This window comes from Squalius cephalus (genome assembly GCF_949319135.1).
Source record: "Squalius cephalus genome assembly, chromosome: 14".
NCBI classification, from domain to species: Eukaryota; Metazoa; Chordata; class Actinopteri; order Cypriniformes; family Leuciscidae; genus Squalius; species Squalius cephalus.
In genome coordinates this window covers 14,210,502-14,227,847 of record NC_137135.1, presented here as the reverse complement: position 1 = coordinate 14,227,847, position 17,346 = coordinate 14,210,502, and the positions used below count along the sequence as shown (strand labels likewise).

Genomic DNA, 17,346 nt, shown 5'->3' with positions numbered 1-17,346 from the left:
CCACCTGACTCTATTGTGAAAGCAGTTTGGGCCGTCTCTGCTTGTTTGCAATGCAAAGATAAAGAATTGTTTGTTTGAATAAGTACAGCGTTTACTCAACAAACACTATAAATGCAAATGTTTTATGCGGAGAAGAGTAGTCTAGAATTTGTCGTCGAGTCTGTTTTAAAAAGCATGTGCAAAGCACTTTGTCTTTTATGAGATTTTGGCCAAATAAAAAAAAAAAAAAATAGCTATAACTGCACAATAGCTATAATTAATTTACCTGTAAGTTGATGAAAACATAATGCAACGCACTAATGACGGGGAAAAAAACACAACATTAGCTGATCAAAAACTTCATAACTTAATTTGAGCTTGATTTTGGTCAAATGTTAATAATATAATGACACGCAAGTATTATCATACATTACAAGCCAAAATATCAACTTTGACAACACTGTGTTTAATTATTTTTAAAAATACAGTGTTTTTTTTTTTTTTTCAATTTCCTGGTAAGTATCAGTTTTGGTCATACGGTCCAAAAACGTTTCTTTGTCTATGTTACAATTAGTGTCATTGTGTGCCTACAAATGGGCGATTGAAACGTTTTTTTAAACAACTTGTTCTAAAGAACCGATTCGCGTAAAAGAGTCAAACTGCGTCACTACTGGTAACCAATCAACGATCAGCTCTCTCACGGTAGCCAATCAGCGCCCGGTTCACTCTCTTGAATCCTCTGCAGCGGGTCGTGTGTTTTGGTTTGGTAGAAAATTCTCAAAAAGTTAACGTTAAGAGAGTGCGGACTAACTGACCTTTATATACTAAATAAAATGCGTGTGTTAACTTTTTAGTTTTAATGTGGAGTTGACAGGTCTTGTTCCAAATGTTGCTGGCGGAAGTCAAAAAGCTGAAAGTGGCCGAGTTGCGGGCCATGTTATCGGAGCGAGGTCTCGACCCGAAGGGCCTGAAGGCCGAGCTGGTGGTGCGGCTCATTTCTGCAATTGAAGCCGGTGTTGAACCTATCAAAAGTGGAGATGAAGGGGGAAATGTTTGTGAAGCGACGAGGACAGAGCCTGCAGAACAGCCGCCGAAGCCTCACTCTCTGGAGCGCGAGCCGTGTGTTAGGATGCAGTCTCCAGTATGCACTAGTTCTACTAGCAAGAGCATGAATGCTTACGCTGATCAAAGTACACAGACTGACCCACATCAGCTCTGCTCATGCACTGCCCCAAGAGCCATCGCAGAGCCGCTGTCCGTTAGGACACCAGAGGCCGTTACATCCAGAGACGACAGACAACAGAGGAATCCACAGTCTGTACATCCTGTCGCCTTGGCAACCGCTGCTACTGAAGAAGAGGATGCAGTGTCAGGATGCACATCATCAGTCTTGGCCATTTCACCACAGCCAGAAACACCACAGGAGCACGACCAGTGTAAGTCGCCTTAGAGCACAATTAAAGAAGTGGTTATTTAGATGATCATATAATAAAATTATATTTTTGTGACTGTCAGGTGGAGCTGAGACAGTGGACTACAGCCTAGAGGAAAACACGGAGCTGAGGAGAGGGAGAGATTATTATGAGTTCAAAGAGGACGTTCATTACAACAGGTATTGATATTGAGAACAATAGCATTATGACTGATATTCTGAGGTACTTCAAAGAACATGGTGCGTGTCATGTTATGCATACACACACAAATATTCAGTATTTCCATGAATTAAATGTACATTATCAAACATCTTTGCTTTCATTAAAGGGATAGTTCACCCAAAAATTAAAAAAAATCGGTCCTTAATTATGCACCTTCGTGTCCTTTCAAACCCATAAGGGTGTGTTCACATGTGTATTTCGGTTCGTTTGGTCTGGACCCCCCCCCAAAAAAAGCATTTAGTCCTGGTCCGCTTAGCGTTCACATTGGCATTTTAACACCGAACCTAAAGGCATAGGGATTCATTCACAACCTGATTGGTCGGTTTTTATGTTGTATATTTTGAGACGGAACTTACCGAACATCCAAAACAATGCTGTGCGCTGGGATAAATGTGCTCGCTGTATGTGCGTAGCCTACATATGATGGTGTTTTGACCAGCTGAGAACTCGTGAAGAGCTTATAAGATGTGTAAAGGAGTTGGAACAGCGGCAGGAATCCCTCCGTCACACACATAATGAAGATCTTCTGTGAGGAGACGTGGTTCTGATGCCTGAACTGAACTGTGATGGGCAACATCTCCATGATGACTAGATAAAACTGGCATGCTTGAGTATTCTGTCCTTTTTATGGTCACATCTTGTGACGTTGTGTCCCATTTTTGGTTTGTTTACATGTCTTTGGTCCGAGTTGCATTCATATTTCATTCGAACGGCACTAGAGTTCGTTTCAGGTTTGGTGCGCACCAGGGTTTGGATGGCAGCATTCACACTTGAACGAACCGCAGTAACAGAGCAATCGCACCAGGGTTCGTTTTAATCGAACCAAACATGCCACGTGTGAACACACCCTAAATATGCATTCATAGTGTTGATATTATGACATATATTCAATTAAAAAATGGACTTTCAATTTCAAATACTGCTTTGTCTGTCATCAGTTGTTCAATTATCAACTAAATTTTCAAAATAAAATAAAGTTTAAATAATTGTTTATTATTTTATCTTAATGGCACTTTAAAAAAAAAATATATAAATAGTATTATAGTAATAGTAGTCATTTATACATTCTTTAAAAGTTTATCCAGTGGGCTTCTTACCCCAATAAAGAGCCATCTTACCGCTCTTTATGTATTATTCATCAGACTTTACAAAACTGTCTGAGCATTTCTCACTTTTTCCCCCTGACTTGTTTGTCTTCAGAGCTAAGACTCCAGAACTGCTGCCGGAGCCTGAGGAAGAAGCTGAATTAGATTTTGAGGATGTTCGACTGGATTCCGGTAAATTCATCAAGTTCCAGTCCATGCTCAGATATTGAATAGGTCATTTGATTCAAGATGAAAATCTGTCCTCAAGAACAGTGCGTCTGTTTCACAGATAACTGTGACCTGCATTTTGAGGTGGATTCTGATGGAAGCAGCGGTCAGCCGCTCTTCTGGGAGAGATTCCCTCTTCTGTGGTCCGGATGCAGGATGACCCATGGATTTTGTCATGGGAAGGTCGGATTCGAAGCCAAGGTGTGAACTTGTGAATCATGTAAATGTTACGTTGTCGTTTACCAACAAAAGTAATTAGTTAAATGGCACCGTCATTTTCATATTGGTGAATAATTCCTCTTTTGGGTCTCCAGTTTGTGAAGCGGCTGTCAGCACCTGCAATAGACACGAGCGACGACCCTGATCCACATGTGCTCAGAGTGGGCTGGTCTGTGGACAACACAAGCCTTCAATTAGGTGAAAATAACATTATAAAATAAGCTGCATTACCGTCCTAAAAGGTTTTGACAATTATAAAGATTATGGAAATTTTGGTTGGGAAGTATACAAATGTGCGGTGCTAAGGATCCTGCTATAGATTAAAATTAACACAGCTATAAAAATGAATCATAATAAATCATTTTTTATCTGATTTTTCTTGTTCTCTCAGGAGAGGTGGAGCTGTCATATGGTTTTGATGGACGGGGGAGGATAGTAACTGGAGGAAAGGAAGAGGCATTTGGTGAGCCCTTCACAGAAGGAGATGTCATCGGTTGCTATGCAGTAAGTTTCAAAGTTATTTGTACAGAAGTAGGTTATAGTATAGCTGTGTCCCAATTCAGAGGCTGCATCCTTAGAAGTCTATGAAGGTCGAAGCGAGCGTTGTTAAATGGGACCGTCTAGTCTACGGAGGATTGTTCTTGTCATCTAGAAACTGTGACTTCTGCTGATGATGAACGACAGTAACATTTGTACTAGACTTTTTTGAAAAGTTATATTAAACAGTCTGAAAACAATACAGGGTTCACAACCAGCCTAAATATGTTCACCACATCTTAGTACGATATCAGTCAACATTTGAATTGCTTCAAAGTTGTTGTTTTTCTGTTATTTTTTCTGTTTGTATAATTAGATATTTGAATAAGTTGAAACACAATACTTACATTTAACATAATTAGTGATGCACCGATGTGAAAATTGTGGCCGATACCGATAACCGATATTAATATTGCTGTTATGGCCGATACCGATATTTACCGATGTCGATATCTCTGTATAGAAAACAAATTTTAATTATTATCAAATAAAGAGCTATTTTCCAAAACACATTTTTTTTTACTTTACAAATGACTGATATTGGGCACCTTTACCTGTGTGCAAAATATGTCACACATACGACACACATGCATTATATTGCATTGCATATAATGTGTGCTGGTCAACTTGTCTAAAATTAAGAAACCCTTAGAAAAAAAACAAAAAAAACAGGAACATTGTGTACAATTAAGATAGGCTACTTCATTTATTATTCCAATATCCAAATATGATACTAAAAAATACCACAGGGAAAAGGGCTTCTTGTGATGTGCTATCTTTGCGTTTGAACATTGCACATTTTAAACAGGACACGCATTAGCTGAATAAATGTTAGCCAATACAAACATATTTATAGAAAACAGTTGACAATGAATAGACAGGAGTCCAATAATAGCATAACGAATCACTTATTCTAAAAATAATAACAAGTAGGCTATAAGACGAATCCGACATAGGCCTATGGGCTGTGTTAACAGTAAAACGTCCGTCATTTAACAAATTTTAAAAACACGGATAGATAATACAAAATGCTTTCTGACATTTTGACAGAAAAAAAAACAAACAAGCAAGAACAAAATTTAAACGTAGCCCGTCAATTTTTCATTTTACAATTATCTTCTCTCTCTGTGTGCGCGCGTCCGTGTTTGTGTGAGAGAGCAGCACTGATACAACGGTAGCCTACTTTTTTAATCCATAAGTAACGAACGCGCTAGTTTTCATACAAAATAAATATGTAACATAATTAGGTAGGCTACTTTAGTTATTATTAACACAATAACACATGAAGGCTACGTTTCTCAACACTGAGAATGAATAAATAAACGCCTGTTTCTCCACTCGCGCTTATCAGTAATCCACAAATCACACGTGCTGTCACTTTTGAGAAAAATCAAATTCGAACGGGTATCAAATATCAGGCAATATATTCAAATATCTATGAGTCAAAAAACGATCAGTCAAAAATGTGTCATGAAGAGGAAAAAAACATTCGCACTGGACTGCATTAACAATGTTACGGACGGGCCAGTTCTCCGTTACGGACGTGAGCGCTCTGAAAGCGGCACTTAAAAACTGCTTTAAAATTTTCACAGAGACCTCAAGCAGAAAGCACAAAGCCTGTCTTTAAATTTTATTTCGTTTTGTATTAATTGTATCTTAATTTTGATCAACGTTTCATCAACCAATTGCCTGGATTTAAATAAAAGAAGTAAATATAGTAGAAAATATTTAATCAGGACATGGAGGCGACGGCGCGCGCGTGAACCTGGAGCGCGTCTCATAAATGAACCGAAACCTACCTGCCTCACAGACCTGAGACATTATATAGAAAGCTTGAAACGTCTATTTTTAAACAGAACAATTCAAAACGAAAGAAAACAGACTGTTCTCTGCTTATGTCATCTGTATGAAATGTGTATTTCTCTCAGGCGCGTTCTCTACGTCAACTTCATCTTCAACTTCACACGTCAAATATCGGCCTGTTCACATCGGCCATATTTTGACATCGGAACGATACCGATGTGTAAAAAAAATGACCATATCGGCCGATATTATATCGGCGGCCGATATATGGTGCACCGCTAAACATAATCCGGCATTTAAGTGCAATGAATCTTGGGATAGGCTAGGCTTCGAAGGATCCACTCGTTCACGACCCAGGACGCATTCGAAGGAGCCTTTGAAATTGGACAGCTGTGACGAATGCAGCCTTGCCTAGCTTAGCTTATTCATGCTATGTTCTTTCGATCAACATCACATTGCTCTTGGGTTAATTCAGTTCAGGCTTTTAATCGATTTGTATTCCTTATCCAGTTCATCAGTGAAACGGGAGAAGCAACACTTTCATTTCACAAAAATGGGCGTTCTCTTGGAGTGGCGTTTCACCTGACGTCTTCTGCTCTTAGAGGTCAAGCTCTCTATCCCCACGTACTTTGCAAAAACTGTTCGGTTTCGGTCAATCTTGATCCAGATGCTCCCTGGCATCCTTTTCCTGCTGGTTTCTGCACACTAGTCATACTTCCTCCTGGTCAACGGACTCGCACGACTTTACCGACAACATCTAAAAGTGAATATGAGGTAGGAACGTTTTTAAAAGTGTGTTAAACCCTTCCAAAAATAAACTAAACAAACATCTGGATGAATATTGTTATTAAGAGATCAAATTCTGTCTTTTGACCCTCTTTCTCCATCTGTCAGGTGCTGATGATGGTTGGTATGCCAGGTTCTGGTAAGACCCACTGGGCTCAGGCTCATATGCTCCAGAACCCAAGGAAACGTTACAATCTTCTGAGTACAAACTCCATTTTGAACTGCATGAGGGTAAGAAAATCTATCAAGATTGCGTGAAATGGAAATCACCCAGACACAGTGTTTTGGTGCATGTCAGAAATAAGACTTGCTCTCACCAAGACTGATGTTCTTCACGAAAATTGGTTCAATTTGTCTGTTCAGATCATTCTGAGTGTGCTGAATGAAAATGCTAATGCACTCCTTGACACTTGGCTCTTACATAAAAGCAGAAATAGCCAAAAATAAGAAAGATGAAAATCACTGTTGACTCCAATTTGATCTGTAATTCCTTGCCGCAACAACTCCCTCCTATCAAGATTCTTGTTGTGGCGTTTGCATTTATCAAAAGGCTGTTTGTACTTAGACACCAAACACAGCAGCTGCTCAACTTTCATCTTCAGTTTGGGATTCTTCTTCTGTGTAACCACTTTAATCCAGCACAACAGTTTTGTTCGGACACACCACAAAGTTGTAGTTTTATGTAACCGCAGCGGCTCTGGGCATGTTACCAAAAGTGCAAATCTTATTGGTTTGGACTTGGTTTATCACAGTGTGACGGAAAAGAGATTAGAACACCTCTCCATAAATAAATAAAAAAAACACCATTGACATGATATGCACTGTATGTAGGTTGCAAAATAAAATGTTTATAGCACAGAATTTTCATGAAGAATATTGATGGCATAAATGGGCCTTTATCATAAAAATGAGTTTCAGACTAGTACCACTAGTTATTTTTGTACATTTACTATTATTACAGTGTATATATATTATTATAATTATTAAAACATTAGTTTTGTGTTGTTTAAAAATGAATATAAATTTGTTTTCCTTGCATTATTCAAGGTCTGAAAACATGGCATCTTTTTTGTTATTTTGACCAGTTGTCATTTTCTGCAAATAAATGCTCTACATGACAATATTTTTATTTGAAATTTGTTTTATGAATAAATCAAAAATGTTCATTTTACATACACGTTGGAATCGTCGGCCATCAGGGCCAGGCAACGTCTGCTTTCGCGTCAACTCAACACGCATATGTTGTGCTGCTCTCGTGAACGTGCGTTAAGAGATTAATATTTTGTAAATAAAGTGGGTTTTTTTGTTGTTGTTTTTTTTGCGCAAACAAATCACTTGCGTCACTTCATAAAATTGAGGTTAAACCACTGGAGTCACATGGTTTAGTTTAATTATGTCTGTTATTTCTGGGGCTTGAAAGTGGTAGTTTTGTAGGCTGTCAATGAAGGAACAGAAATCACTCAGATTTCATTTAAAAAATATATTAAAATATCTTCATTTGTGTTTCTGCACCAGCTGCTGCAGTAAATGTGGCATATTCAAACGATTTTGATGTAGTTCTTTTACAATTACCCAGTTAAAATGCATATTGCCTGCAGTGCACAGTTGTTTTAAAGCCAGTGGTGGCGCCAGGGCTTGGGCCCGTCATCGCTGCTTGCAGCTATATATCTAAAGTGTTACCTATTTATCTAATATTTATGTAGTTTTATTTCAGCTTTCAGTTAAACAATTTTTAATAGTTTTAGTTAACAATAACAACACAGACTAGTACGAAGTTCCCATAGTCCTGAAAATGAATAAAATCGTAATTCTTCCTTTAGTGTTCATGAGTACAGTTATATTTCCATCCACATTCTCCGTTCCTATAGGAGCCTCCTGGAGCCAATCACAGAGACCTGATGTTGCAACAGGCCACTCAGTGTGTCAGTCAGCTGATCAAAATAGCTGCAACCAAGCGGAGGAACTACATCCTTGATCAGGTAATCAGGAATGTGTGTGTGGTAAGGTGGACCAAAGCTTCATCTGCTTTGTCCTTTCATTCATGTGTTCTCTCTTTTTCACTTTCATCTCCTAGGCCAACATTTATCCATCTGCCCAGCGACACAAGATGCTCTGTTTCCGTGGTTACCAGCGAAGAGCAGTGGTGGTTTTTCCACCTGACGAGGTGTGGAGGAGACGTCTCATACAGCGCCAACAGGACGAGGGCATGGCAGTTCAGGAAGTGTCTCTTCACAAAGCCAAAGGTCAGACTTTAACCTGGGTTACTTGATGACAGGTATCAAGACACATTTCCGTGTTACAGCTTGGTCTTGGACTTGCTGCACACTTGTGAAAGATTTGTTTTCATCTCTTCCAGTGAGCTTCACACTGCCAGAGCAGGGAGAGCATCTGGATGAGGTGACGTTTGTGGAGCTCGGCTCTGACGAGGCCCTGAAGCTCTTAACACATTATAAAGAGGAAGCACGCCGCCTCTTACCCACTCCTCCCAAACGCAGGAAACACAGACAAGGAAGTCAAAAACGCCTCGTTCATCACTGTGGTAAGAAGAGATGCTAAGAGATGATTTCACTTCTGCTGTTGCGTTGTTGAGAGGAGTGTGTCCTTCATTACGATAATGGAAATATTTGAATTAAAACACTGTTACGAAGATTAATGTTGACAAGTAAAATGCCATCAAAATATGAAAATAAAATATGACTAGAAATATAACACTGCCAGATTATCAATAATGCATTAATGTTCACGAAAAAGAAGCATCTAAAAGGAATAGTTGCATGAGGTGAAGCTGAAGAGTGAATGAACACCAGATAATTTATGCCCGTTCTATATGACACATAGGAGATTATTCAGATATCCTAAATATCCACAACATAAACGTAACATTACAACTTGCATCAGCACAAAAGGCAAAAAAAAACTTTTGTAATTTTTAAATTCATAGTTTCACTTTTTTTCACCAGTCTGGACAAAGTGCTGTCCTACGCTAACCAATCACACCTCGGGTACCGCCCAAAATAGGACAATAACCAATCAGAAAAATAATAATAATAATTAAAGTCACGGCAATCATCGGTTTCATGATCGATCATCACTGTCACGTCCCCCTCGTGTCAAAGCGTGTCAATCAAAGTTTACAACATCGATGAGAAAATAAGGCGTACTATACTTCTGGTCATGAAAAGAGAGAAAAGAAACACTATGAGAGTGAATTGCGCGAACAGCAATCAGGAAGACTTGTGTTCTCTCCTCTCCAAGTTTGATGTCAGCAAAGAACAGTAAAGTTAAGTTGATGTGCATCTCTCTCTAGTCTCTCTAACCCAGCTGGGCAATGCATCTTTTGGTCTGTCTGTGTCTTGCTTGCTAATGCCGGCCACTTCCAGGGCTGTGTTCTGTGACTTGTTGCCTGACAAAAAAAGTGAGCGTGAAATAGGGCTGAACGATTAATTGCATTTGCGATAATATCGCGATATGATGAAATGCGATTTTTTTAACCGCAAAGCTGCGATTATAGTCTGGTCACGTGACGCGAGAGTAAACCAGTCTGTATTGCAGATGAAGCATCAACTTGGTACGCGAGACATATAGACCACCTGGCTACAGGAAATAACAGTTTATGTTTAATTTATGTGATATTGTGTTATAGATTATCTCCAACGATTCTGTATCGATTAAGATAATTTCAGATTTATGTCTGAGCTTAGTTTTAAACACAGACGTGACGACGCGCGTGCTTTATAAACAACCGTATCTGCTTGCTTCTGTCTCTCACACACACTCACACACACACACGACACCACTTGAACCTTATGAGAAATAATCTTTAATAAAGTTCGGAAAAGTTGAAGCGAATTACAAGGACATTCGCGGGCTTCATTGCACAAGATGCGAGAGACGCGCGGTCTGCGTGATGTTACTTTTGTAGTGCGCGGTCTCGCCCGCCGGTATTTTACTTACAAATGTTCTACGAGGGCATCATATGTCTTGGAATGCAGTTGGCTTATATATTAAAAATATGAAAATCACCGACAGAAGCTGCTTTCAATTTCAAATACTCACGTGCGTTTTGCGAAGAGCGTTTGAGCATGCGGCTGTGAGCGACTCTGTCTACGTGGTTAAATGTACTTGCATCTCAAAATGCTTTTATGACGCGAAATTAATGTGACACGTACAGTCAGTTATTAAACAGACAGGACAAACCACATCTTATAATTTCAAAAGAGATGAAAACGTTCAGACAGCCTACTCTTAAATAGGCTACTGAAAGCACTGAAGAAATTTTTTTTTTCCCTCTTTGTTTTGAAGCTATATTTGTTAAAATTATTAACATGTAATTGTATTAATTTAGTTTTTTAATGTGTAATTATTATAAGTAGGCCTACTTATAATTATGTAATTAAATATTTAAAGTTTTATTAATCAGATCAATTAAAGAAAAAAAATGTATCGGCTCATGAGGTGCCTAAAGATTCCCTTCCCTATTTTACAATGATTTTTTGCTTGTTTTTGTTGAATAATAGAAAAGATAAAGAGCTTAAAAAATAATCGCATATTAAATCGCAATCGCAATATTGGTAAAAAAAATCGCAATTAGATTATTTTCCAAAATCGTCCAGCCCTAGCGTGAAATACAACTATTTGATAAACGACAAAGGGCAACTGTGTTTGTTTATAAACTGCAGCTCGGAAAAGATAACCACGTCGCACATTATCGTGTTCATATGCACATGCACGAAATGAAACGCATACTTTCCAGCAAAACATCTGTGGGGACCAGTACAATATGGGTGTGATGGCACTCCTCATTACAGGCGCACATACTTTTAAAACAAGACAATGATTATCTAGTCTCCAAGTCAGTTTAGTTACAACTCTGCAATAAAGCAAGATGGGAAGCAATGTGTTGACATTGACTATTGATTTATAGGCTATATTGCATTTAAAAAGTTGATTGGCTGGATATAGGCTACTGGTCAATATGGATGCACATCCCTCAGTAAATATTAACCATCAAGTATTGTTTTTATCATTTAAAACACAGTGATATGCTATGGCAAGCCATTTTAGCTTTTATTCATTTACAGGATGCATTTTTGATATCAATAATTAAATTTGTACTATTAAAAATGTGAATTCTTGATATTAAGAATGTACTTTTTCTAGTAACAATGTCTATTTCTGATATCAGGAATTACATTTTCATTAGTACTAGTTAAAGGAGTGGGAGCACTGGAGTGTCAGGTGTGACTGTGTGGTAATGGAAACCATGGGTCAGGTAGGACGGCCCCTTAACAGAATTTTGCTTAGGTCAGGTATCCACACAGTATCATTGTTTCTGTATTGCAATCATTCAAATTATCACAGAAGTACTGGGATAAAAGTTTATATTTCAAATGTAAACGATGATGTCTATGGTAGCTCAAATTAAAGTAAATCACCTTTTGGCTTTAAATAAAAATTGCATCAATTACATCGTTACACCAGTAGGTGGCGACAAGTGACTTGAAAAATGTATTTGTCATTCAATCGTTCATTCAAGTGATTCGTTCAAAAACGCGATTCATATCCAGTAATGAAACGAGTGAAGTCTATGAATGAGTCATTAAATTATTCATTCAAACCTTTTTATTTTATTTTATTTGAGTTAATGAAATCTTTTTTAAAATAGACTGCAGCTATTAACATTTTGTTAGAACCTCTAAAAAAACTAAAAATTGCGTTATTTTGTTTAGTTCAGAATCATGGGAGAATCGTGATCTCTATTTTAAATGATTGCGCCGCTCTAAACGTGTGCGATTTTTATCTTCCAAGGCTGGAGGGGAGGTCCGTTCGGCTGTCACGATCAACACTCCCACTGTGCATCTCAGAAAGCACATGTAAGTTTGTCAGTGTGATGATGTTGCACTGTCAGATATTCTGCAGGACGTTTATATGACGACTGATGTGGATTATTCTCTTAGAGTCGCCGTCCATCTGCCTTCGGGTGTAGCAGTGACCCTCAGAGATACAGGAAGTATTACAGGCCGTGCACTGGGCAGGTGAGGAAACAACCATGTTTGACATTCAAAATAACATTCAAAATGTGCATATACTTAATACATCTTTGTTTTTCTTGCAGTGGAGCTTTCCTGAGCAAAACCAGAGTTATGGTAGCATTTATTATGGATGTTCAAGTTAGTTGAAGGGTTTCTGATAAACCCCAAACTTTTATGTAGCAGGAAAAACACTCCAAAACACTCCAAATCAGCATGTTTTTTGATTAGCAGTGCTTCACCTTTACAACAGTAATTGGCTCTGTCTGTCTGTAATTTCATTAAGAAAGGTCATTGCTTAATGAGGAGCTGGCTTGAGTACAGGAATGCAGTTTGTTTTTAAAGGGTGGCTAATCAAAAAATGAAAGATCCTGTCTTCATTCATGTCTTTAGAAACCTGTGTGACTTCTGTGGAACGTGATGGTGAAGTCAAAGCTGCTCAAATGTAGTCTACAAGGGATTTTAATCTACAAAATGTATTTTTAGGGCTGTTCCAACTTTTATATTGTTTTAACCTATTTTCTAATGACTGAGAAATCATGAGATGATGATTCATTTTGTCATCGGTGTACTGTAAAAAGAAAAGACAATTATTTCTTGACATCCATCTTTACTTATTTGCACTGAACATCCATTCAAAAACATTTTGTAAATGTGTGTAAATCTACAGAGGTTCTCCTTCTCGTTGTCACATTTAGCTCATTGTGGCTTGTGAGGGAATATTCTCTGTAAAACTGTTTAGGAAATATATTTATTGTGAAAACTGTTCTCAACGGGTTCATACATCTAACATTTTTAGTGGGATGAGTACAAAATGAATGTTCCAGAATTTTAATAATTTGTTTTGCCTTGGCAGTGTTTTAATAATCACATGCGTGCGATTTCTGTCATATTATAATATTTGTTCCCTTGAGCTTCTTTGAAAAGACTTTCACTGTGAATCCCAAACTGTTAAAGCAATGTTGCAGCAAATTAAAAGGTCTTAGTCATTTGTTCTTAAACTTTAATTTAATATGAAAAGTTGCTTATTCATTACAAAGAATAAATGTCATAGGTATCTCTGCAAAATATACTTTATATGTGTTCAGTACAAGAACTTTTATGTATAAATATCATGAAAATGGCTATACAACTTTATCATCCACCAGTATACAAAATGTATTTGTATGGTATGTTTTTTCAATTTTTCAAACAAGTCTCTAATACAATACACTACTGTATGCAACACAACTCAATGTTATCCCTGATACATCATTAAAGTTTAAGTGATTCTAATGAAATCAGTAATCCGGCATCACCCTCTGATACAGGAGCACTGCACCTTTAGCTGAAGGACACATCTCTGACCACAGGGGGGAGCGATCGTTTAATTGGAGCATTTTCTGTAGAATAGGGAAAATGACATAGAAAATGTTTTATATTTATACACAATGTCTTTTGAAAAAGCCAATATTCTGTGTTTAATGACTGTCTTGTAGACATCTTGCACATGTAAAGAGATGTGAATATGGAATAAACAGGACAAAAGGGTGTCTGCGTCTGAAATCGCATACTTCCCTACTATATAGTAGGCGAAAAACAGTATGTGACAAAAGTAGTATGTACTCATTAAAGAGTAGGCAAAAAAGTACTCGGATGACCTACTACATCCGGCATATTCCGTGAGCATATGATGGACACTTTACTATCCCATGAGGCCACGGCAGAGGATTTGTGAATGGCAGTGAAGCGACATAACTGATGTTGGTAGGTCACATGACAATGACAGCATACTACATACATACTATTTTTTTTTTAGCATTAATGAAGTAATTATTTATCCAAAATAAGTACCTACTCAAAGAAGTATGCGATTCGGACGCAGCCAACATCTTGATGTGGATTTGTCTGCATTTATTTAAATGCTTACCGCTCGACTAAGAAACAGTATGTCAGTGGACTCATGGGCTTCAGGACCTCCACGTCTATAGAAATCTCTCACTTCCTCAGTCGTCAAAGTGCACCTTCACAGAGTAAAAAAACACAGCTGTGAAGAACAGCTCAACATGAACAGATTAAGATGATTTAGGATGGGGTTTACCGAACGTAAAACTCTGCACTGGGTCGGCCTGCGCTGGTGTGGTTCAGCGCAATTCCCATGAACAGCGGTTTGCTTAGAGAACCGACAGGAACGTTCACCTGCAATGAGCAACAACAACAGCAAAGAAAGATGATGAGATCAGCACAGTGGCATTAACGGCCACCATTTCCCAATATGTGGTTAAAGAAGTGTGTATCCGATGTGAAGTCCGCAGATACACACCTCATCACTGATCTCTGCACACACAGAGGAGAAGATCTCAGAAACAACGGCTCTCTCCTTACCCTGCAGAAGCTCGACACATATGGCCTCCTCGCTGACCTCCGGACACACCATCTGCACACGGACAGATTTCAGATATTCTTCATAATTTACATTTGTGCATTTGGCAGATGCTTTTATCCAAAGCGCATTCTTATCAGTATCTTATGTTCAATTTTATGTTCATAATGTATATACAGCGAAGTGGCCAAAAGCGATGTCTGAAGGGCATATTTGTTTTTAATGACCCTACAAGTTTGATTAAACAATCAAAATATGAGGATTATTTAAAAATATATATATTTTAAATATAAGGGAAGAACAACACACTAACTTTAGTTAAGGTATTTATATAATAAAAATAAAAACCTACACTACAACATAATCAGCTATTAATATTTAATTGGTTCTCTCTTGTGTGAGAGCCTGGCCAAAAAATTATGTCCGCACAATTTGCCATGTTTCATTGCATTATCACAAATATAACACTGGACTCCTTGCACAACTATGTAATATTCTTACAAAATATATATTTTTAACAATTATTATTTAATTTAAACCATTATTTAATATAAGAAGTATCATATGTTGAACAAGATTGCATTTGAAGAGTTCAGAACATACTTATTGTGATGAACTCTTATTGATCATTTTTATCCAGCTTGTATATTTAAGTTCAGTAATTTCACTTAAATGACAATTAATAGGTAATTTTCATTGCCATGTAAGTGAAATTACTGAACTTAAATATACAAGCTGGATAAAAATGATCATTCTAGAAGAAAATTTCAGACGGCACTTAGAGGCTTTTGCATCTGAACTCTTCATTTATTAAATCAAAAAAGCAGATTAAAAAATGATATTACAAATTGTTCTCTATTGTAATATACACTGCCAGGCCAAAATAAAAAACATGATCCTTCAGAAATCTAATATGCTTTTTGAAAAACTAATAATCAGTTTTTTTTTTAATCAGGATTCTTTGATAAATAGAAAGTTCAAAAGAATAACATTTATTTAAAATAGACATTTTTGTCAAATGAAATGCCTTTAATGCAGGGATGGGGAACGTCGGCCACTGTCCTGCAGAGTTTAGCTCTAACCCTAATCAAACACACCTGAACAAGCTAATCAATGTCTTCAGGATCAACAGTGCTGCGGTGATCTCCTCATATTCATGCATAATGATGCATTTAAAAGTTTTATATATATAGATTGCAATGCCAAGACAGCTGATGATATAATGAAACCCTGGTATGGTATGAAACCCTGATGATGTGTCTGACCTTTGGTTCTGGGTGACCTCCAGGTATGTCTAACAGTCCTGCAGCCTCGGCCACTTTCTGGCTCCTCCTCAGCAGGACCACGTCTCCATCAGCGGTTGCCATGACAGCGCCCACGCCCAGCGGCTGCGCGAGGAACGCCTGCGGGTCTGCGCGTTCATTCCGTCCGTGACTCTGCAGGTTCGCCGCCTCGCGCGACCAGTTAGTCCCGAGATAGTCTCTATAACAGGTCAGGCCTAGCTGTAAGTTTAGGACACATGATAGCTCATGTTTTGGTAATCTGTCCGAGGATGTATCGCCACTTTCTAATTGGTCTCCTTTGTTTTGGACAGCCTGTTCTCCCATTGGTCCGTTTTCCATGACGGTGAGCATCGCTGAGTGCAATCTGAATTTAGCCCCGTTGAAGAGCCACGGTTCTTGGGTCACTCTGTCACTCCACACGGCTTCGATGTGCTGCTCGATCTCAGGAAAACTCTGCCGATTGAATCTAATGTGGGAGTGTAGCACATACAAATACGCTTTTGCCTCAAATGTATAAAGTGTGTGTTTTTAACTCTCTCCTTGGTCCTTAAATGGCGGACATTTAATCGCTTCATTTATTGATAATGTAAAGATACAAAATAGGTTGTTGTTTTTTTTCTTTTAAAATGTAATATGACAACCTTAAGTGTAACACACATTTTAAAAACTGATGACTTTGCTTCCTCATTTCAGAACACCACGTCAAAAAAAAAAAAATATATATATATATATAGAGAGAGAGAGAGAGAGAGAGAGAGAGAGAGAGAGAGAGAGAGAGAGAGAGAGAGAGAGAGAGAGAGAGAGAGAGACTGTACCTGTCTGAAATTTCTATGCGTGTTTGATGTTCTCCGAGAGCCTGTAATGGATCACAGTGCAGCATGAGGGACACCTCTGGATCCATGACAAAACCTTTCAGACTGCTCCTAAGTGGACATTCAGCATGGGTGTCTTCTTACTGAGGTGCCTACCTAGGCATGCTGTTTTTGAACAGTGTGCATCCAGATAGGCTGCATGTTTTGAGACAGTTTGAGTTTGTGAATCAACTGATAGATGCCTCGTGTCGAAGTCTGCCTGTTCCCCTGTTTCATGTACTGTCTCAACTATAAAAACAGTTGGGTTAGCCTTACAAACGTTTAAAAACAGCATACAAATGTGACAGAAATATGCAATTTAATGCCTAAGAAACGATAAACTTACTTCCTTACCTAAAAAACTTGCTTCCTTATCTAAGAGGCAATAGGACTCTTAACTGAACAACTTCCGGAAGCGCTGTACTTCAAAATAAAAGCCTGGATCAACAACAATTTAACAAAACGTACTGTCTGAAACCTAAACAAAGCACATGGTGCGTTGTATATTATCTGAGATTAAATGAAAAGA

The 17,346-nt window shown here is 38.1% G+C and overlaps 3 protein-coding genes across 5 annotated transcripts in view; 1 reads left to right on the top strand and 2 right to left on the bottom strand.

Moving 5' to 3' along the window:
- The window catches only part of sowahab (sosondowah ankyrin repeat domain family member Ab), a 394,094-nt gene that overhangs the window by 365,617 nt on the left and 11,131 nt on the right, over positions 1-17,346 (bottom strand). The window lies entirely within an intron of this gene.
- LOC307171227 (heterogeneous nuclear ribonucleoprotein U-like protein 1) lies at positions 699-13,606 on the top strand. The gene is made up of 14 exons (XM_079892722.1): positions 699-1,415; positions 1,495-1,591; positions 2,835-2,911; positions 3,009-3,148; positions 3,262-3,364; positions 3,558-3,670; positions 6,017-6,280; positions 6,401-6,523; positions 8,161-8,271; positions 8,367-8,535; positions 8,649-8,831; positions 12,101-12,165; positions 12,250-12,327; positions 12,408-13,606. Exons 1-14 carry the CDS (start codon positions 866-868, stop codon positions 12,465-12,467), a joined length of 2,133 nt encoding a protein of 710 aa, XP_079748848.1. The 5' UTR covers positions 699-865; the 3' UTR covers positions 12,468-13,606.
- Positions 13,563-17,234, bottom strand: nudt22 (nudix (nucleoside diphosphate linked moiety X)-type motif 22). Of its 3 annotated transcripts, none has more exons than XM_079892724.1 (7): positions 17,172-17,234; positions 16,782-17,066; positions 15,949-16,432; positions 14,624-14,737; positions 14,402-14,499; positions 14,231-14,324; positions 13,563-13,703 (listed from the first exon to the last, which is right to left on the bottom strand). In XM_079892724.1, exons 2-7 carry the CDS (start codon positions 16,865-16,867, stop codon positions 13,602-13,604), a joined length of 978 nt encoding a protein of 325 aa, XP_079748850.1. In that variant the 5' UTR covers positions 16,868-17,066; positions 17,172-17,234; the 3' UTR covers positions 13,563-13,601. The 3 variants fall into 3 exon arrangements, with proteins under 3 accessions (XP_079748850.1, XP_079748851.1, XP_079748849.1); XM_079892725.1 differs by having other exon boundaries at positions 17,164-17,217; XM_079892723.1 differs by having other exon boundaries at positions 16,782-17,234.